Source organism: Anarrhichthys ocellatus, unplaced genomic scaffold (genome assembly GCF_004355925.1).
Source record: "Anarrhichthys ocellatus isolate YVR2014 unplaced genomic scaffold, GSC_Weel_1.0 scaffold111, whole genome shotgun sequence".
Taxonomy (NCBI): Eukaryota; Metazoa; Chordata; class Actinopteri; order Perciformes; family Anarhichadidae; genus Anarrhichthys; species Anarrhichthys ocellatus.
Window position 1 is genome coordinate 648,983 of NW_022280141.1, and position 22,265 is coordinate 671,247.

The following is a 22,265-nucleotide window of genomic DNA, read 5'->3' on the forward strand; positions in this document are numbered from 1 at the left end:
AGGGATGAGAGGAGAGGAGAGGAGGAGGAACAGATAGAAAGAGACAGCAGAGGAGCACAAAGTGAGGTACGTACGGCTGCCACGCTGCTCGTGAATCCAATAACAACCTGTGTGTTCGTGTAGCCTACAGGGTGTATATGCGCGTGTGTAAAAGTGTGCGCATGCTAGTGCATGCTAGTCTCTGTGTTTATATATAGTTTTTTAAAGGCGCGTTGTGTTCACTTGTGTGTGTGTGTGGGGGGGGTCTAAGTGGACAAATGGATGCAGACTGTTATCAATTATGTAATATGTGTGCACCATTTTTAGTGTTGATGCTGTGTGTGTGTGTGTGTGTGTGTGTGTGTGTGTGTGCGTGTGTGTGTGTGTTTACATGCTGTGGTGTTTTGCGTGGCCATTGTGTGGAGCGCCTTGACCATATGGGGTGGTTTACTGGTGTATAACTCAACCACCCCTGAACACCACTGACAGCTAATTCACGTTCCCTTATTATACAACATAATGAAGAGCAGAGTCTCCTTTGTGCCGTTGGTTTTAGCAACACACTGCGATGGTAATGTGACACAGCATCCTGGTCATTGTGAAAGCTCTCTGTGACTTTCGTTATTTTAAACCTATACTGGTGCTTAGATTGTGAGCGTACTGGATTTTAATCATAGAAAATGCAGCTCACAGGTTATAGTGTACTTTTTACAGAAAAACAAGTCCCGTCTCAGGGTCCACCATGCAGACCCCCCTAAGCTCACACAGCCCCCGCTGCATCAAAACAACAGAGAAACCAGTTGTTTTTTTACACAAACTCCTCAAATTGAAAAATAGCCAACAAAAGAGGCAGAATCCTCTTTGTACCAGCGAGGAGCAAAAGTGTGTATTTGTTTCTTTTCTTTGTTTGACCCTGCACATGCATTGAGGTGCATGAAGCGATGCAGATTCTGATCTGAATCTAACACTGGTTTATCCGTAAAGCAGGTGTCTCCCTTACTTCTCAAACACCTGCATCTTCGCTGAAACCTTACAATTTAAAAACACTTCTCATCAAACAGCCGCAAGAGTCCAAAGTGTTTCAAATAACATAAACTTCAAGCTCATGGAGGCATGCGAGAAAAAGGTTTTCTTCAAAATCAAAGATAACATAATGTATAAAAGGTCATTTTGTTGTTAACGTGTTCCTTTAAACATGACATTTGAAACAACACGAGCAGAGATATGACATTTCTTTTCATCCTGTAACTTCTTTTACTTCAGTAAAAAACAGAAATAACACTGTGTGTAGAAACACCACAAACATCTTTGCCAAAATAAGAACATACGTAATATCAAAATATACTCTTAACTGCCTAAAGTGAAAGTACTCATCATGTAGAATGGTCCATGTCAGAGTAATGTATATTATTTCTTTATAGCCATTGATGCATTAATGTGTGTGAACATCATTTTAATGTCATTTTAATCAGTATCAAGTAACTGGCAACTAAAGAGATCAGATATGTGTAGTGGAGTAAAAGTATGGAGTAGCATAAAATAGAATGAATTAAGATATTACAGGATTCACTCATACGTCCTGTAGTACAGTAGGAGCTGGGATCAGAGTTGGCAGTAGAACAGCATCTGAATTGACCTCCACTGAGCGCTGTCCAGGGGAAAGTGCTGGTGGAGAGGTGGAGGTTTCAGCAGGGCATGTGGACCCGGATGTGGCCAACCTGGCGGCCCCTCGGACCCTCACAGCGCCCGACTGTCCGAGACTTTTTTTCATTCGTCTCTTTTTTTTCCCCTCATTCATGCTCTCCGCCAGGACGCACAGGTATGCATTCTGCAAACATTACCCGTAAATGATCCTCTACATCCATTTTTTTTGTAGTCTGTCCGTTACAAACTGCCCTCAGTGCCATTGCAATTAAATAGCATGCCAGAATCTGAAAGGCACCTTATCAACCACAATGCCAAATACTATTAAATCCCACCATTTTTCTTTGTAAATGTCACGTCGCTGGTGGCCACACTTCTCTTTAATGTGATGCATTACGTTGCCACCTTGAAAGCAGTCTGTGTGTGTGTGTGTGTGTATGTGTGGGTTTTGGCACTGAAGGAAACCGGGACTAAGCTGAAGACTTTCTGTGAGATTTGCAGGTACAGAGTAATTATCTGCAGTTGGTCCGCGGGTAAAAATACCTGTGGCAGCATGCAACAATATGGTTTCCTGTTTTGTTATGGCGGCAGCTGAGAAGGATGTAGAAGACTGCAGAGAGAATTTGGTGAGAAGCAAACTTTTATCAATGGTGTGACGAGTTTGGATTTAGCCACTTTGCGTGGCTAATTTTGCATCGGCCTCAAATCTCACGGGATTTACCTGTTGGCTGTGTGAGCTGGTTTTTCAGATTTGCTTTGCAGCCTGGCAGCCGACGAAGGAGCTGACGATTCAGTTCCTGAGGTTTCAAAGTGGATCAGAATCGGTGTTTTGCAGTGGCGTTAGAATGTGATCGGTTGTGTGTAATCAACATGTTCTCGTTCCAACTCGTCGCATACTGAAGCTGTGTCAGGGTCGCTTTCTAACGCACGGTCACAGTAAACACGTGCGTTAACGTTGTGAATTCAAACAAACACCTTTTGGTTAGGTTAAGGAAAAACATCATGGTTGGGCTTAAAATAAGTACGTAAACTTAGGTTTAGGCAACAAAACCACTTAGTTAGGTTCAAGCAGCAAAGCCTTTTAGTTATGTTTTGGAAAAACACCAACATCACTAACGAGAAAATAACCGGTCTCATTTTTCCAATCGCCAATCGGAGCATACTGAGCTTTTTTTGTGATGGGATCTTAAAGAAACAGGCGCTAAAACAGAGCGTTTCAGACAAAGAGTGAATGCAGGTATAGTCAGACCGACAGGATGAGAAAAATAATGTGTTTTTTGAACAATAAAGCACGTAAACATGTTCTTGTAGAAACCCCAAATACAAGTATGAACTTGACAATGAGCTATAGCTTTCGCTGTAGGGACCTACAACAGTATTGCCAGACACTGTATATCCATCCAGATAACATAATTAAAAAAGAAAACAAAGGACATGACAGATGCTGTTGCTCTACACGTCATAATGAGTTCTGTAGATCACAAGCTGCTGTAAGCTGTGACTTTTGACAGCACAGGTCTGGTCTGCCGCTTGTTATTAAAGCTAATTCCATTACACTTCATGTCGGTGCTACACCTACAGTAAACTCCCCCACAACAGGATAACAGTGCACATACAGTATGCATCATAATGAAGCTTATGTTTTCAGTTTGGTTCGTTGGTTTGTCTTTTTGCCAGCAGGAATATTGAAAAACTACTGGCCTAATGTTCATGAAACGTGTTGGGAGGGTGTAGCCAAAGATATAGGGTAGGAGTAGAAGGGACATTCCCATTCAAATCAATGTTGTAGGATGGTCAGAGTGGCAGCCATTTTTAAAGTTTAACAACTTAATGCTCCACACTCTTGTCACAGCATAGGAAAGCTATCATTGCTATCACCGGATGAGTGACAACTTTGTTCAGCTCATTTTCTGTAACCAATATGTCATTTAAGTATCGTAGAATTAGCAAGCTAGCTAGCTAACTAGCCAGTTGTCCGCTAGTCAGCTAGCTAGCGTGTTAATTCCACCATGCTTTAATGCAGCTCTCATTACAGAAAACAAGCCGAACAGCAGGCTGGTAGCCAGTGGCACGGTCCCTTCACCTCGCTCCCCAATCGCTCCGGAGAAGGTCAAGCTACCTAGCTAACTAGCCAGCCACCCGGCGATCTGCGACAACCCTTTATGGCCCCACTGACGTGCGTTGTCACCATAACAACTAACAGCAATCGCCATTTTCTTTAGTTCTAGTCTAACGACCATTGAAGACAGTTCAATGTCCGTTCTACTCCTTTTTATATATTTCTACTTGTGCAGCCAAGGCATATACACACATTATTTGTGCCCTGGCAGAGGTCTGTGCCCTTCTAGTTCTTTCATTCATTTATTTTCTTGTTTGCTTGATTGTTTAAAGCCATTTTGTTTTCAGTAGTCCTCCGATGACATCTATCCTATCCTACTTCATTGTGTTCTTCCACCTGTTGTTTATCTCCCTGATGGCAACACGCATCTTCTCCCAGTGGTGTTTTAGTCTGTAAGAGCCTCTCCAATCAGTCCATCGGTTAGACGAGTGTCACACCTGACTCTACCTGACTTGTGTTCAGAGCAGTGAACGTATTGCTGTAGTACATCTCACAGCACGGGGGATCATGCTCAACACTCTCACGCACCCCTTTTTAACATTTCAGCGCTTAATCTGCGATCGCACCGCACCGATAAGGATGAGCCTGTGTGCGTGCTGTCACAGCTCACCGTTTCCCCAAAAGTACAACTTTCCAGGAAGTGAGATCATCTGGCCGAGGGTCCCATTGACACCCATATGTTAGCAACGGTTGGGCTTTGACCCGTGGTTCGCAGGGATCGGGGACAGTTTTATTCCCAGCTGTTGAGAAACAATGCAGCTGTAAGAATTTGGAAGGGGAAAAAAAGCATTTCTGCAAAACACATGATGCAAGATAACGTCTTGTATGTTGACCGGCTCAGCGTAGCACAGTGTGGTTGGAAATCCCCATATGATATCGGTCATAACATCAAACACAATATCCCAATTGTGCTACTGCGGCTTCGTGCTCCATTTTTTTTCCTTCAGAGGAAATTAGCAGAAAATCCCCTTAGCAGCAATACGGATCCATCGCACTTGTCGTCAATCTACTTTGTATTCAATTTGTGCGCCACACGACCTCCTCTTTCAGTCAATGCCCTTGACTTTTAAGTATGGAACACTGTTCCCAGATAACCTCCATCTCTCTGCCCCCGTTGCCCTTTTTGCCCCCCCCCTCAATCAGCCTTTTCCCCCGATATTTCGCTAAAGCTCTCACAACCCCCTCCTCTCGCTCCTCAGATCATTTACATTCGCTTTGTTCTGCGCAGATTAAGGTCGCACGCTGATGAAGGCCTCCGAAGCCTCCGAGGTCTCACAGTCTCATTTTCGGAAACATCTCCGAACATGCACTTCTCTATTTGCTCGTAGTTCTGAAACCGTCACTGAACAGTGTGTTTGCACCACATCCACCGCACAGCGTTTTGGAAGAGGAAATGACAGGTATTCAATTGCAGCAATGGCAGCACCTGAGTAGTTCTGAGTGAAAGACTTTAGTTACGATGAAACCGATACATGCAGCAGCTTTCTGCCGGTATAGAGCTGTTAAAACAATGCCCTCATGCTTTCAAACCTCCATCCACAATATCACATTTTTCCCGCCGCGCCAAGGCTTATACAGGAGACCCTGTTAGGCCACATTAAATCTGGCTGACGTTGGAGTGAGTGTGTTTCACTTCAGCTACCGTTGTGGGTTTTAACCCCAGAGGCTGATTGAGGAACAAAGTTTCCAGTGAAAGCGACACACTTTGAGACAACCCGTTGAGAAACTGACACAGGATGTGGGACATGAAGTTGCCTCTGTCTGTCTGTGTGTGTGTGTGTGTGTGTGTGTGTGTGTGTGTGTGAGAGTGTGTGTGTACTTGCACTTGCCTGCCTGTGTGAAACTAAAAAGCAAGACACAGTGTGTGTGCGTGTGTGTGTGTGTGTGTGTGTGTGAAGTCCCCTTTTCAGTACAGTTTACGCTGACTAATACACAACCATGCAAATGCCTATGTCTAGTGCGATGTAAGCATTTAGTCATGTGTAGGACTGATTTGCTAAATCTTTATAAATGTAGGCTGGCTTGGCTTTCACTATCCACTGCACACAGATGTTTTTATTGTCTCACAAAGCTAACTCTCTCACTTAACAGCATCCAAACTGTTTAAGTCATTTAAAAGATGGCATACTCTGCCTTTTAAAAGGCTACTCCGATGATTTATAATGATCATATAATGAATGCGTTAGATAGATTTTAAAAAAAAAGAACAGTTGAAATTGACGCAGCAGAGGCCAAGATATCCTCATTCGTCCTTATTTGTGTCCCACAAGTTCTTGAGCCTACACTTCCCATAATGGATCTGAATGCCTACTGTCATTACACACACTCTGCCTGGTAAACACCAATGTCTTTTGAATTGATTGTCAAAGTTGTACATTTAAAGCTCCAATAGAGTTGTGAAGTGCACAGAGCAGTGTTGGGCGCCCCTTGTTCGGGTAATAAAAGTCCCATTAATTTTCTCCCCAGACAATGTTACATACCAACTCTTCAGATGCTAACTGTAAGCTAGCTAGCAGAGGCCTCGGCCGTGTCTGTGGCTGAACGCAAACTTGTTGTTATATCGCTCCGGTCTCTCCTTTGTCCTCTTGCCTCTGTACTTTTATAAAGACCAGGGACACACGCACATTTTGGCGCTCAAGTTTGAAACATTTGTAATTTGCATGGATGTGTCTTCACTGTCACTTCCTGGAGTATTCTTATCCAATTCTATATTTCTGTTGATTTTATATGCAGTTACGCTGCCTCAAGGTTTGCCATGTAGAGTAGTCTGAACACAGAGTCAGTGCCAAAGATGAACAAATATGGTACAACATACCCGGTTCTTTGATAAAAAGTCTAGACTGTGTAGATATAAAAAGAATTCGTTGCCTGATGTCCTTGACTCTATTTGTAAAAAAGTTTAAAAACTGCTCAGACATCTCTTGTGAGGCATCAGTAAAATGACGGGAGGAGGGGGTGACCACTGAGTTCATTATAGAATTCTCAGATTCGAGTGATTTGCTAAAATTAAGTTGGAGAAGAAGGAAGTTCTTGCTTCATTGCATCTTGCCAACTCTCATAAAATACATTTTTTTCCATTTTCGTTCCTTTCTCCTACAGCCTCTCTTTAAATCACGGGTGGTTTCCTTTAGCTAGGGCTGGGGTGTTATATCTGACCTTTTGTCTTTCAGGGGGGCAACAGAGTCCAGGACAGTCTGACAGGTTTGATCAAAAAGACCAGCTCCTCTAAGTTACTGTATAATGAGGATTAAAGGCAGTTCAAAAAGCCATGGTAAAATGCTTAGAGAACATGCTTGCAGACATAGAGTTAAAAACCATGTGAAGTATGAATAACTGGTCGAGGATGGAATAAAACCACATTGAATAAAACGGCTTTGTGATCAGACACACAGATATCCTTCATCTCAAAGTTGTAAGGGCTGAGACCATGGTAAATAACCAGGTCGAGGGCGTGACCCTTTGAGTGTGTGGGCTCCTGTACAGCCTGAGTGAGCTCAAAAGATTCCAGCATATCCATAAAATCAGTGACGAAAGTCTGTGAAGGGCAGCAGACATGTATGTTAAAATCACCTAAAATAAGAATTTTGTCATACTTTGATGTAAAATGGGATAGTAACTCACCAAATTCTTGGATAAAAACACTGTTAGGTGGGTCTGGGCGGTCTGTAGATTAATAAAATGATCACTGGATCTTTAGAGTTTACTATAAAACCAAGATGTTCAAAGGAAGTAAGACAGACATGTAAAATGGGAGTACATTTAAAAACTGTTCTGTAGATGACAATTTGGCAATGTTAAGTTCACAACTGCGTCGACAAAGTGTTTTAGATTCGCAACAGCTCTGAATCTCGCCATTTACTGTCTTCTTGTCCATAGCAACAGAGGCTGAGGCTCATGGGTATTGTAGTATTCCGACCCATCCGCCATGAAACAAAGTTTAAATAATTAAAACTGGCGGCCATAGCGTAAATTTATGGGATGATTACATTGTCGGATAATCTTGCATGTTTCTATGTTGAGTAACTGTTGAGGAGATCATCAAAGTAAAAACTTTATTTTTCTTCCTGAACCCGATTGGGCAAGACCCAGGCCAGGCTGTAGTTTGTTTAAATTCCTCCTCTTCAATCCAGTTTCCCAGCGTTGTTTTTTTGTCTGCGTGGACCACTTAGTCGGAGAAGGCTGTAGCTTGTAAAATTCTTTCAAAATATAATTACTTTTATTCTTTGTCAGTGTTAATATGGATCATCAATGATCATCAATTAGTATCAGCGGCAAAAATCAGGATCTCTAGAAGTTATATTTTCTCCCTTTTTTCTTTTGTGTTGATCCGTGATAGGATCCGAACCGTGAGAAACACAAAGCACCTGTGAAAAACTGTTATTACATCAAGAAAGTCAGGACCCAACGTTGATCACAGGCCAGTCTTACATGGGTCACACAAGAGGCTTTACGACATCCTACTGTGACTCTTTGACCTTGGTACAGTTTGTGTAAAAAAGCATAATTGGAGACATTTGCTCGTGTATTTGAAGATTACCGTAATGGACGTCGCAAACCCCCGACCCCTCGAAGCGTTGAATATCCTTCACTACTGCTGTTACTCATCACCTCTCATCTTCCCATCCCCCACCCTTCCTTCCCTCACATCCACATCATGTTGCCCTCTTACTGTCCATTTGGTGCTGTCCCTCCTATTAAACCTCTCTTCTCTGGTGTCACTTTCCCTTTCAGTCTCGTCGTCCTGGCCTCATCCCCCCCCCCACCTGGCTCTCTCATTTTCCCACTCTGGTCAACCCTCTGCTGTATTCTTCTCATCCTTCCTCACCCCCTCGTCTTCTAACCCTCTGTCTGCTGCTCAGGCCAGTTCACCTGTGGATCAGCATCCCCGCCAGAAACCTAAGGGATTCCACAAGCGCATCGACCCGACCGACATCCCTGCGGAGCACAGCCAGGCGACACCAACGCCGATGCGCCGCACGCAGCCGTAGAGCAGCGAAGGGCCGAGGGGGGTCAGGGGTGAAAAAGGTCGCAGACGGACAGAGCCGGAGCAGGCGGGAGGGGAGACGACGAGGGGAACCGGGACATCGGGGGAGGAAGGTCTCATCAGTGACAGGGGACCATCCGGGGGTCGAAGATGATGACATCACATGTGAAGCTGAGGAGGGAGAAGGGCAGCCTGGCCGAGTACGAGTCGCAGATGAAAGGTGAGAGTGTGTGTGTCTCTGTGTTTTCGTCCGTGCCCTTTATTGCACACACACCTACATGCATGAATGCATGACAAAATAGCATGCATGAGTGTTTGCAGCTGCTCCGCACGCTCGCTGAGCCCTGGACTCTCACTGAACGTATTCGTGCCCCATGTTTGCATGTATGGACGAAAATGCACATCGTCACAAACCAAATACCCCCCCTCATCCGGAGCTGGATGAGGATCCACGCAGAGTCTCTAGAAGCCAACAGGAGAGAGCAGCGTACCTCAATCACAGTAAAAAACATGAGCGTGACCGATGTTGGCGTTACAGGATTTTTCACATGACAACAGCAGTGTCTGTGTGTGTGTGTGTGTGTGTGTGTGTGTGTGTGTTTTTGTAGGGTGCATGCCGTGGCCGGGCGGCTCTCTTTACTGTACTACAAGGGTGTATTTATAGCCAGTATTAGTGATGCTGTCTCCTCACATCCAGTCAGCCCCGGGCCGTGTGCTCACACAGAGACGGGAGAAGACGAGTAAATAGGAAAGAGAGAGGGAGCGCGAGGAGAGCTGGGTGGGCCGGGGAGCTGGGGGAGCTGGGTGAGCGAGGAAAGAAAAGAACGAGAGAGGCCAAGAACAGGTAAGAGAAGAAGAAGAGAGAGAGAGCAAAGCGAAGGCGGGGTTATTTGAGAGAGCGATGTTTGTATTGGCCTTTTCAAACCAAAGTGCAGCGGGTTGGATGCGTTTAAGCTTGTGTGTACAATGCATGGCCTCGTGTTATACACACAAGTGCGCACGCATGTATACTTGGGTTGTTACAAGCTGTGCGTACTAAATCTATACGTTGCCGTCTCAGTAAATCGGTAGCAAATGACAGCACGGACGGCGTTTTATGAACTCTCATTCCCTGCTTGGAAAATGTGGTATTAGAAAAGACATTGTCGTATTTTCTTCTAATACTTCTAACAATAACTACTCATTAGATAAATTGCTGCGCAAATGATCTGTTCCCTCATGGATCCATGAGTGTCCCCAGGCGCCGTTGTTTTTCCCACAGGTGTAGAAACACAGCAGCGGGAGTCATGTGCTGTCTGCACGTGTTTCATTTGTAGACTTTATGCAGGCGCCTTATGTCTGCGAGAAGGAGCAGGTGTGATATGCATGACTCTTTTTTTCATATTTTTAACAAGCCAGACGGAAAATACACACCCCGGGGTTCCATACATATTCATGCATATCCGCGTGTGTCATAAAATCCCAACTCCCAATGAGGATTGGTGATAGAAGCACTCAGATTCTGAGTAGAAAGTCCCACATTCAAAATCCTACTTGAAGATCCAGTGTGTAGAATTTAGGGGAATCTATCGGCAGAAATGCAATATAATATTCACAACTCTGTTTTCATTAGTTTATAATGACCTAAAGCTATGAATCGTGTCCGTTAGCTTAGGATGTTCCCTTCACATCTACAGAGGGAGCAGGTTCTCTTCCATGGAGTCCGCCGTGTTGCACCGCCATTAGTGCTTGGCGATGTGATATGATATAAAAATGTCTATTGATTATATTTTTGCTGTATTGTTTCTATTGTGATGTCCAAAAACCAGCAGGCGAAACAGTTTCATGGCAATACTTATGTCATTTGTTTGACATGTTACGTTCCTTGCATATAGGGGCCGTTGTTTTGACTCAACCACCACCGTTATAAAGTAGAGCGTGGATTTAATTAGCGAGGGTATTTCACTCTCGGGTTACATCATTATTGTTATTAGTTTGTATCAAGTCTCACACTGGTGGAATACAGTCGGGTTCCATTCTGCTTCCAGTTGGCTATACGCTCTTCTTCACTTCATTGAAGTGAAGAAGAGTCCGATTGTAACGTTAGCATCCATGTAGCGTTGGCAGGCGTTGTCCAGCATCCAGCATCCAGCAGCAAAAGGAAGTGCGGGGAAAGTAAGTCAGCCCCTCTGCAGACGACATGCTAGACTCAGGCACCAGTCTGCAGAGCTCTGAAGCTCCGCCCCCCTACTGCTGAACAGAGGGCCGTTCGCTTGTTTATCCAATGTTTATTAATATCGAACGTGTCCTGAGTCCACATTCGCAACGGCACTCCCTTTGGTCCCCATCTGTACACCTGCCAAGTGTGAAGTAAATCGGATGAACAAGTTCTCGTGACACGCGAAGGACACACAGACAGACTGACAGAGATTCCTTGCTTTATCGTTAAATTTCAGAATGTCTCCAGGGTTATAAACACATTTACTTGAATAACTGTCCTCTTTCTCTCCACGTGTCTCTCTCTGTCTGTCCATCTCTGTCTGTCCCTGTCTGTATCAGACCTGCGGGCTCAGCTGACAGACCAGATAAAGATTTTAGACTCCCAGGTGGAGGTGAAACAGCAGCAGCTCTCAGACCTCTCTGAGTTTCTCCGGCGCCGAGGCGACATCGAGGCTGAATACGCGCGCGCCCTTGACAAACTCACCGAGCGATTCACCCACAAGACCAAGAAGTAAGCGTGTCCACAGTATGTGAGGGAGTGTGGATGTGTCTCTTCTATTCCTCAGGTGATTCTTAAAGTGTTTCATTAAGCTGTAATTCAGCAAGGTCGTCTGTTTTTCTGCAGGAAGGAGCAGTGGGGTCAGTCAGTGTGTCAGGTCTGGTCTGTTTTGCTGACTCAGACTCGTCTGGAGAGCCGGGAACATGCAGCGCTGGGTGACACCTGCTGTAACACACTCACACAGCGGTTGGCTCACAGCACGGAGGATACACACCGTCTGCACAAACGGGTGAGTGGATCTTTGGTGGAGGGCCACATGCTCGCAGAAACAGACGCACTAGACATGCAAGACCTATTTTGAAGGGTTGTTACTCCTGTCCTTTGAGGTCAACTGCTCGCCTTGTTCAAAAGAAACACAGCAAAAGTGTATGGTAGATAAAACATGATGGAGTGCCCTCTGCCCTTCCAGTGGAGAAAACATGATTTGTGTAACCTTTAGGGTGCCTTTACAGAAGAAAAAACATGATCAATTGCCCTTCCAGTGGAGAAAAGAAGGTGCAGTGCCATATAGGCTGCCCCACATGCTAGAAACTGTTAAAATTATGTTGTAAGGATTCTTCTTTAATAAGTCCTTTACTGTACACTTTACTCTATCAGCTCTATATCCTCTATGCCAAAGCATATCAATGCATAAATTGTTTAAGATGGATTTCTGCCACATTCATTTTGTAACATAGCACACTCAAATAACAAGTTGACACATAACTGAACTCAATGAAGTCTTCTTATCTGTCCCGGTACTGCAGTGGCATCTGCAGTCTCGAATATTTTATACAGCACACAGACTCATCTGACTCAAATTACTGGTTGTCAGACACACACTCTGTGCCTTCTCATAGATGAAAAGTGAGCACAATATCAATTAAGCCACAACTGTCATTTCAGAGCAGCTAAGAGGCCCGACGCCAAGCACAGCAAGCTTCTCTATTATTGCTACCATCAAAGTAGTTCTATGCAGTTGTACAAACACAAGTGATGATGGCTTGATTAGAATAAACATGAAATAATCGTTATTCAACTGAGTGATGTTTAAAACAGGACAGTTCAGAAGGGGCTGAATTCTTAGCCTGTGGTGTTGCTGCCTGAATGATGTTACTACACAAACTCATTTTACCCCAAAATAACTTTAATAAAAAGCCAAAGCCTCCAAAGCCCTTAAAAATAACCAACATGCTTATTACCTTTATACTACAGTACTTACTGTGTACTTCTACCTCAGAGGAAAACAATGTTGTACTACAATGTACAACTACTGCTGGTTACATTGCAGATTCAGATTTGGCTCACAAAATGTAAGAAGTAAAATATAATGCATTATTATTCGCTAAACTATCTAACATCATATTACAATTTAAAGCTCCACCTTGGACAAAGTTAAGTAAATTTAAGTATATTATGCTGATAACGCCTCTATCTCGCCCTTCACTCAAAGTAAAACTCAAGAAAGAAAGTTTTGAGTACTGTTAATAAAAGCTGATAATATGTCACTTGATTAAGCTTAATATTATATCTAGCCAGGCGCCAACCTTCAGTTCTGTCGAGTGAAGCCGATGCGGAAGTGTCTTAAACTTGCATTCTCTCTACTGACCAGCAGGGGGCGACTCCTCTGGTTGTATAGAAGTCTATGAGAAAATGACTCTACTTCTCTCTTGATTTATTACCTCAGTAAACATGAGTTTATGGTCTCAATCTCTAGTTTCAAGTCTTCTTCAATACAGCATGATGTTCATTTAGTAAATGATGGTCCATTTAGAGTCAAACAGACCATAAAGCAGAGTATGCTTTAGGGCGGGGCTTACTGTGATTGACAGGTCGCTGCCACTACCAGAGCCGTACATCGTCTCTACATCACTCCTCCGCATTCCAAATATGGGAACTTCTGTTTATTGGTTGCACAAAAAAAAAAGCCATAATCCAAGATGGCGACGTCAAAATCTGCGAACTCAAGGCTTCAAAACGGCAGTCCACAAACCAATGTGTGACGTCACAATGACTACGTCCACTTCTTATATACAGCCTATGTATTTTGCGCATAACACACAAGAGTTGCATCGATGTTCTCATCTTACTCTCCGCAATAAAGCTTAGATGTGTACATCCCAAAACGTCCAACATTGATGACTGACTGAATGCCAAATTGGGTAGCCAGCATACGATTGAGGGACACTAGTCATGAGCCACTAGTGTCCGTGCAACCAATCATGTCATTGTCATTCCCAACCTGACAGTAGCTGAGTAGTGTATTAACTATTGAATGTAAAAGTATTGAAATAGATCCCATATGATTTGAGTTTAATGCGTACATTTCATCACCACTGCTCACACTTTGAACTGTGCTTTAATATAATAGCAATTGGCAAGTCTCAAAAGTGTTTAAATATTCTTTACATTGCAGAGCAAAGAAGTTGGCATCCAGATGCAGGATGAGCTGCTGAAGGTCACCACTGAAATGCAGACGGTGAGCGTGTCGATATTGTCGTCTTTGCGTGCTATAATGAAAAATGCATACAATGCTGATGTGGATGTCTCCATTATGTGTGCTACTGAAGGCTCTGAAGACGTACAACCTGTACCACATGGACTGTCTGACAGCCGAGGGGAAGCTGAAGGAAGCCGAGCGGTTGGAGGAGAGACACACCGGCAAGTCAGCCGAGCTCGGCCCCGGCCCATTGGGAGGGCAGAGGCGGAGCTCCGTCAAGAAGATGGAGAGATTGATGGAGAAAGTGAGTGTGTGTGTGTGTGTGTGTGTGTGTGTGTGTGTGTGTGTGTGTGTGTGTGTGTGTGTGTTGGCATGTGTGTGTGAGTCACAGGAAGTCTTGAACTGGGTTTTTTTTTTCTCCCACACAACAAACCCTTTCCTGTTCCTGTTGTTTTGTCTGAGTGTGTAAAAACGTAACTTACTTCTGTAAATGCATATCTCTTCTAGGCGTGTTTTATGAGTGAGATGGGGCATGTCGTGGTCGTCTGTGTTCTTATCTTCTCTCACTTTCCTCGTGTGTGTTTGTGCGTGCACAGAGGCACGGCAGAGTGCAGGAGAACCAGCTTAAGTGCACCAAGGCTCGTAACGACTACCTGCTGAATCTTGCAGCGGCCAACGCAGCCATGAACAAGTACTACCTGCAGGACATCAGCACGCTCATCGACGTGAGAAACATGAGATTTGCATTGTGCGATTGTCTGTGTGTGCCATTTGGTGGTTTAGAGCTACCCATTTGTGCCACTGTCTCCTGTTATTATCTGAAGAAAGTAGATCTTTTATTGGGAGAAAGAATAGTTTCTCTCTTTGTCCCACAATCCCACATTTAAAAACAATTCTTTCTCTCCTTTCCCTCTCTGTTTTTACCTCCCTTCTCCATCATTTCCTGTCTTCCTCTCCTACCTCCCCTCCATTCCCGTTTCCTCCTCCCTTTTTCGTCCTACCTCACCGCCCCCTTCCATTCCCTCCTCCCCTGCTCCTGGCAGTGCTGCGACCTGGGTTTCCATCTGTCCGTGGAGAGGGTGATGAAGTGCTACCTGACCAGCAGGGGGCGCATCCAGAAGACGGAGGAGACGGGTCTTAAGCAGCTGGAGGCTGCCGTGACGTCCCTGGACCAGGGTGGAGACAGAGATGCGTTGCTGCAGCAACACGACGCCGCCTTCTGTCTGCCGTTCAGATTCAGCTACCATCCGCACGAGGGAGACCAGGTGGAGAAAAAGAATTACTGCGCAGCACTCACAGACTGGAGGGGAAAACAGGGGACGCAGCAAAACCACCTGAAGACTAAAACCACCTAAAAAGAAAAAAAGCTATATAAATATATCTGTAAGCTATATTTAGAATGTATTCATGGCTTTAACTTGCCATCAGACAGCACTCTCCGACGTGGAACTGAAGCCGTTGTATCATCTATGCCGGACTTCATTGACAAAAACAGGTATTTTTACCTCGCAGAACACAGAAGTTGCTGGTCTGCCGCTGCCCCGACTGGTTAGTTTGTTTGTCTTATTGTGTGACTTTGGTGCATCCGAACTAATCCTTTAAAACACCAAAGTCACTCAACTACACAAACAAACGGACCGATCGACCCAGCGTTACACCAGCAACTCCCACGTTCTGCGAGGTAAACTTACTGTTATTTAATGGAGTCTTTCGGCTTCAGTTCAGAGGGTTGTCTGGCGGCAAGGTGTTGAAAATAGTCTAAATGTAGCGTACAATTAAAGTAATATTGATTTTTTTACAACCCCACACAAAAACCTGTCTAACTCATTGGTGTTTGTGAGGTTGACCAGAAATGAATCCCAGCCTTTGCACCTCCCATCTCTCTCGGGACAACATCCCAGTGGTTTGAACTTGGAAGAGTATTTTATGTTTGTTTTTGTATTTCAGGTGTGCGAGGTGAGTGCGGAGAGCCAGGTGAGATACGAGCTGGAGACCAGGTTCCAGCAGCTTCAGTCTCGACTCGCTGCCGTTACCTTGGAAACAGAGGAGGTCAGCAGAATTATTCTCACCGCCTGTTTTTTTTATTTTTAAATCCGTCAGCCATGAACCTTAACGAAAAAGTTGTATCTAGGAAACAAATTAACTGACTTAAGCAATCGACATTTCTCTCCCTTTCTCAGGTCAGTAAAACGCTGAAAGCCACACTCGCAGCCCTGCTGGAAAATATGTGTGAAAGCGACTGTAACCCCTCCCCCGACGTGCCCAGCAGCCTATTGCATGAGCTGCCTGGAGGAAACACCGCCCCAAAACTTGCCCTCGCCAAGCGTCGAGCCAATCAGCAGGAGACAGAGACCTACTACTTTACAGTGAGTCATTGCAGTTGGCTAAAGGTGGACATGGGTTGGGAGATCATTTAAATGTCCTTTTATAGTATTAACACCATTTCTATGGGGTTCCACCCTGACAATGATTCATTTCTCATTTGCTTTGACACAACCCTTGAATGAGAATTAGAATTCTCAAAACACCATTTGAGTTTGTCAAATCCAGAGTTCTTCAGTTTTCTTGCACTCAAATAAAAGCGTTTTTCTTTACCTATCGCTTGATTGAGTCTGTTCGTTCTGGTGTCATGTGACTTGTTGCTGGGAGACAACGGTGGAAACGTTTGTGAGAGTCGAAGAGGGGAGTGCCGTGTTGTCAGAGATTGTTGTGTTGGAGAACAGAGAGCGTAGCTTAGTGTTATCTGAAAGATCTTCAACATCATGGCTGAATATTTAGTGTGATTTCCACAATGTGGATGTGAGGCGAGATTTCAGAACAAGACTTCTCCTTGAGAGAGACTTTGTTGGACACAATAACAAACAAACCAGATCAAGCTAAAAGGTGAAGAAAACGGTTTTATTTCTCCGTAGGGTTCTTTCCATAATGTTGTCAAGACACTTAGAATAAGAATATGAGCCATTATGAGTCATTGGTACATCTACGGTGAGAAGTTGCCCGATATGATTACATTGCAGACAGTTTAGCGGCTGCAGCGTTGTCACTCAACACCGGACCAATTTGAATCCTTGTTTGCCGCAATTAGTCCCCAGAAAATCCAAGGTCCAGGTAGAAAAAATACTGTTACCCTTTAAGCAATGATAGAGGGGAATATAATCTTGTTGGTGGTGAGCTGCTGATTGATTCATGTGTTTACGCTTAACACATGAGTTAAATGTTTGGAAAAATGAAATGTATGAAAAAGTGTTGAATTTGAACGTAGTTTCAGAAACTGTGTTGAAGCAGTCGAGGGGAATCTGTAATACTTTGTTTTGTTTTTTGTCTCAGAAAGTGAAAGACTTCCTCATCAGCAGTTCTCTGACCTTCAAACTTCAAGCCAAACACGACCTTCTACAAGATGCCATACAGAAAGGTGCTCTTATACTATACAATAGATGACGGGTTGGGCAAATGTCTTCTCATGTCGCCGCTGTTTGAATCTGTGATTGGTTTTTACAAATAAAGCCAGTGTACTCCACCGATGTGGCACTGCACTATAATGTCATCAGACTCGTCGGTTTCAAAAAATAAACATCAAAATCGTTCCAGCACAACTGGAGAAAGCGTTCTTTTAAGTTTTGCAAGTCTGGTGCCTACATTACCTACAATGCAACTGGTGTGGCCAACAGTTCAGAGATTTGAGTCTGTTGTGCTAGTAACCTTTAGCCACGACCCAGACTTCTGTCATTTCAGGCGCCAACCTCCGGTTCTGCCGAGTGAAACAGATGCGGAAGTGTCTTAAAACTTGCATTCTCTCTACTGAGCAGTAAAGATAAGTCTGATTGTATAGAAGTCTATGAGAAAATGACTCTACTTCTCTCTTGATTTATTACCTCAGTAAACATTGTAAACATGAGTTTATGGTCTCAATCTCTAGTTTCAAGTCTTCTTCAATACAGCATGATGTTCATTTATTAAATTATGGTCCATTTAGAGTCAAATAGACCATAAAGCAGAGTATGCTTTAGGGCGGGCTTACTGTGATTGACAGGTCTCTACCAGAGCCGTATCTTAACAAACTGTAGACAGACTTGTTGACCCTGAACCAGACCTCATTCTCTTGCCTGTTTTCTCTCTCTTTCTTCCAGCTGAGTCTGTCGACAGTGACCCCTCCAGGTAAACAGTGTCTTCACGTAGCTTGAAATAAAGCCAGTGTGACTGAGAGAGGTGTAGAGACAAGGAGGTAGCAGAGAGGACAAGGAGGAGAGGAAGAGACTACCCAAATTGGAACCACAAATGCCATTTTGGCCAATTCTTCCTATTATGTAACAAAAAAAAAGCTGATTTCTGGAGAAAGAGGGGGAGGGGGGTGTGAAGTGTAGTGTAACTAATAATAACAGTTAGCAAATCACTGCATGTAAGATGTAAAATGGCATTATGCATTTTATTATTATTATATTTCCCAGAATGCAATGTGCTCGGTCAGTGCGCATTCGGAAGTCCAGACCTGTTTCCCAATTCTGCCACACACTCTTCACCACAGACATACTCTCCTACATACAGGTAACATACACTCACACACACACACACATGCAAATAAGAAAAATAAATAAACATCCCTTGTCTTTACCTCATTTTTGATTGGCTTGCTGCTCTGCACTGCTGTTCAACACTCAGAAGGGAATGATTTAGTAAATCCTGTCAGACTGAAGCAGAGGAATTGGCGGGGGCTTCTTGCAGCACATGCACGCGATGTGCCTTCATGTGCATGGTGATGCTTATAGTTTATTGCTGGCTTTTTTCTCCTTTAAATCCACTCCCCCCCCCACCCCCACCCACCCCCCCCTCCTCCTTTTTATCTCTTCCTCTCTTGTGGAGGGGATTAAAATGCACTGGCCTCTTTGTTGCCTCCTCTCTCGGCTCCTCTTCTGAGAGCGCCTGTGCTTATTGTGCGCCTCTTCCCACTGCTAAATCTTTATTCCCCCTTATTTCCCACTCTGCCTTTTTCTGATCCGTGCTTTCCCCCCCCCCCCTCTCTCTCTCTCTGTCTCCTCTTTGCCGCGCTTGGCTCGGCTCGGTTACAGGAGAAGAAGGAGAATGTCTCGGACACAGGTAGCGAACCCCAACTGTGACCACTTAGAGGCCCTGGATTTGTTTTCTGGGAACGTTGGGTTTAGCAGCCTTGGGGGGGGGGGGGGGGGGTTACGTTCTGCAGACAAAAAGGAATGGTTTGTCATTTTGGGAGACATGCGTCTTTTTTGCCGAAAGTTAGATAAGAAGAATGACAGCACTCTCACATCTGATAAATAATCTGTTTAGTTTAGCTTAGCACAAAGACTGAAAGAATATATTAGATTCAAGGTTTTTTACTTTCGATCAGAATAAGAAATCAGAAAATACTTTCAACATCCATTAAAAAAAAAAACAATTGCGGTGTTTTTAGAACAAACTTCTCTGTAAAAACCTTCAGAATATAGAGAGGAATGAAAGTGGAAAGTTTGGTGGATGTAGGAGCTGCTGAAGTGGAGACTTCTGGTTCAGAGTCTGAGAAAAAACTCATTTTGAGAAAACGGCCTTTTACTGTAAAATGACATATTTTGCAAGACTTAAAACAGGGTAAATAAAGTAATGAAACGATATCACCAGGACATTTCCTCACTTGATTACTTACATTAGTTTTATATATGCAAATGAGGCACTATCTAATGGTATTTTTTTAATTACCTGAATGTGTTTTTGGATGTTTTATTTCTACTAGTCTGAAACAAGACAAATTATGGAAGCAAAATAGCCCAAAATCTCCAATTGTATCAGTGCATGATAAATTATGTTTTTGTCTGTAAATACCTTGCCCAGTGTTTCCCAAACTTATTTTCTGGGGATTTTAGAAACTCCTGTTTAAGCACCGTTTCCCTTGCATCGTATCTTCCTTTCTTGCTGTTACGCCTGTTGATTATTACGTTGACCTTGCCTTTGTCTTTATCGGCATCTCTATCCGCGCTCTCATCTCTCCTTCTCTCCTTCTCTACTCATCTTCTGTCTTCAGAGCTCTGGGCAGCAGATTCCTGTGGTGGTTGAGAGCTGCATCCGTTTCATCAACCTTCACGGTGAGTCCGTCTTTATGGTGAAGCAATGAGTTATGTTGAGAGAGCTTTGGACACACAGAATGAGAAGGTGGAAGCACTTGATTTGTGTATCCGTGATCAATCCTGTATGTTATCTCCTGTATGGAACATCGTGCATCTACGAACATGCAATGTGTTGTGTGTCTCAGGCCTCCACCATGAGGGGATATTCAGAGTTCCTGGGTCACAGAGGGAGGTTAACCACATCAGAGATGCATTTGAGAGAGGTAAGTGAGCTTCTGAAATTGCATCACTTTTTCCTCTGATGGAGAAAACCTAATTTTTATTATGATTTTTATCACGTTTCCTTGTTATTCGTCTTTTTTTGTTGTTCTGCAATCCTTTTTTAAGCACGAAAAAAAGTGTACACAAGCGTCTGTTGCTACGTTAACGCATTCAAGTGACTAACATTCTTTTAAACTCCCCGTAGGAGAGGATCCTCTGTCGGACAGTGAGTGTGACCTGGACTCTGTGGCCGGTGTGTTGAAGCTTTACTTCAGGGGCCTTGAGCCTCCTCTCTTCCCTTACGACAGCTACTCTCAGCTGCTGGAGTGTGTCCGTAAGTCCCCCATATACGACCTCGATGTCTGTGTGTGTTTCTTTTGGTTACTCGGTTATTTAGGCTGCATAGTCTACCTCCATTTAGCTGATCCGCCTCCTCATGTACACTCCTACCTTTGTGCAAATGCATAATCCTGCTAATTATGATTGAGCTTGAGATGGGTCTGATTCCAGCCATGGAGCCCCTCGTGGATCATTGGTGGGTAAAATAACAATAATGTCAGGAAGTAAAGTGACATTTTTTTATCAACCTGACAAAATTACGTTCTTGTGGAAAGAAAAGAAAAGGCAACACTGTAACTTCTTTACATTCTATTAGAATGTAACTTCTTTACATTCTATTAGAATGTAACTTCTTTACATTCTAATAGAATGTAAAGAAGCTACAGTGTATAGACACCAATGAACACCCATTAACGACTGACTAGTTGTTTTCTCTTTCAGCCTAGCAACTTTATCGGGTTGTTAGTGTCAGTCAAATTCGTGGCTATGCTGTCTTAAGTACGATTTAACTATTTTTTAAATAAAAAATTGTAACATTGTTTGTGACTTTAATGAAACATTTGGGACAAACTTAACAAAGCTAGCTAGCTTGCTAGCTTAACAAAGCTAGTACGCTATTCATCCGTTGATGGTTATAATGTAATAATGTCCTCACATAGCCAACACAAGATACCTATTGACTATATGTGTCATAGCATATGAATAAAACTCTTGTTGTCTGCGTTCATTTTTTTGTGTGTTTTTACGATAAAGTACGCGCGGTAGGCCTACATGGATGAGACATGGATGAGACAGGAATTAGCATTAGCTAGCTAGCCCACCCCTCGTCTCTCCGCCTCACTGCGCGCCGCCGTTGGAAGGTCCCATTCTTGTACCCACAGAGCCAATCAAAGCGGTCGCCGTTCTGTTTACAACCGCGAAATTGGCGGTTCGTACCTCGTCTCCTCCAGTCCATGTCAAAGTGTCCTCGGGCAAGACACTTAACCCCTAGTTGCTCCTGATGTGCAGGTGGCACCTTGCGTGGTAGCCTCTGCCATCAGTGCATGAAAGTGTGTGAATGGGTGAAAAAATGGCCCAGCGCTTTGACTGGTCGGAAGACTAGAAAGGCGCTAAACAAATTCAAGTCCATTTACCATTCAATTTAAATTCTTAGCTGGGGACACCACTGAGACATACTTATTTTAACCCAAACCACCATGTTTTTTCGAAACCTAACTAAACAGGTTCTGCATGGGCTGATTGCTCGTGTTGCTGGATGCACAAATCCAAAATTAACTTTTCGTAAGATATCATACGACCTGTTGTATGAGGATACGTCGCTACAGTAGCAGCCTCACACAGCGGATGCCACTTTACTGACGCTCCAAGCACAAAGTTACTTGGTGAGGCAATTCTCCCCTGCAAAATACTGACTGTTGATGCAAGATGGTGCAACGTCTCCTCTGTCTACCAGTGCATCTCACTGTCTTGTTTGCACTGTCTCTGTTTCTCTCTCTCACTGCCTCCGTTATTCCTGTAGGCCCAATTCTGTTTTCCAAAAACAGAAAATCTGAGTCAGAATCAGCACAGCTAATCAGGGTTGTGAACCTGCCCGCTGGTTGTTTACTCCCCATAAATGCTTGTGTTTCCCGTCAGCTGCATACTAAGTCAACCTAGCCATTGCAACCTCAGTAGTTTAAGTACTTACTTTATTT

General features: G+C 43.8%; 1 protein-coding gene across 5 annotated transcripts in view; it reads left to right on the forward strand.

Moving 5' to 3' along the window:
• The first annotated feature begins 24 nt into the window (after window positions 1-24).
• The window catches only part of LOC116399405 (SLIT-ROBO Rho GTPase-activating protein 3-like), a 33,757-nt gene continuing 11,516 nt past the window's right edge, over window positions 25-22,265 (forward strand). The window contains exons 1-16 of one of the 5 annotated variants that reach the window (XM_031876551.1): window positions 25-66; window positions 8,602-8,946; window positions 11,265-11,436; window positions 11,551-11,713; window positions 13,880-13,942; window positions 14,034-14,207; window positions 14,500-14,628; window positions 14,947-15,168; window positions 15,851-15,952; window positions 16,084-16,269; window positions 17,231-17,315; window positions 18,031-18,058; window positions 18,349-18,445; window positions 19,929-19,989; window positions 20,157-20,234; window positions 20,438-20,566. In XM_031876551.1, the coding sequence (XP_031732411.1) occupies window positions 8,877-8,946; window positions 11,265-11,436; window positions 11,551-11,713; window positions 13,880-13,942; window positions 14,034-14,207; window positions 14,500-14,628; window positions 14,947-15,168; window positions 15,851-15,952; window positions 16,084-16,269; window positions 17,231-17,315; window positions 18,031-18,058; window positions 18,349-18,445; window positions 19,929-19,989; window positions 20,157-20,234; window positions 20,438-20,566 (1,759 nt within the window). In that variant the 5' untranslated portion in view covers window positions 25-66; window positions 8,602-8,876. The other 4 variants (XM_031876549.1, XM_031876552.1, XM_031876548.1 and 1 more) reach the window with 4 other exon arrangements.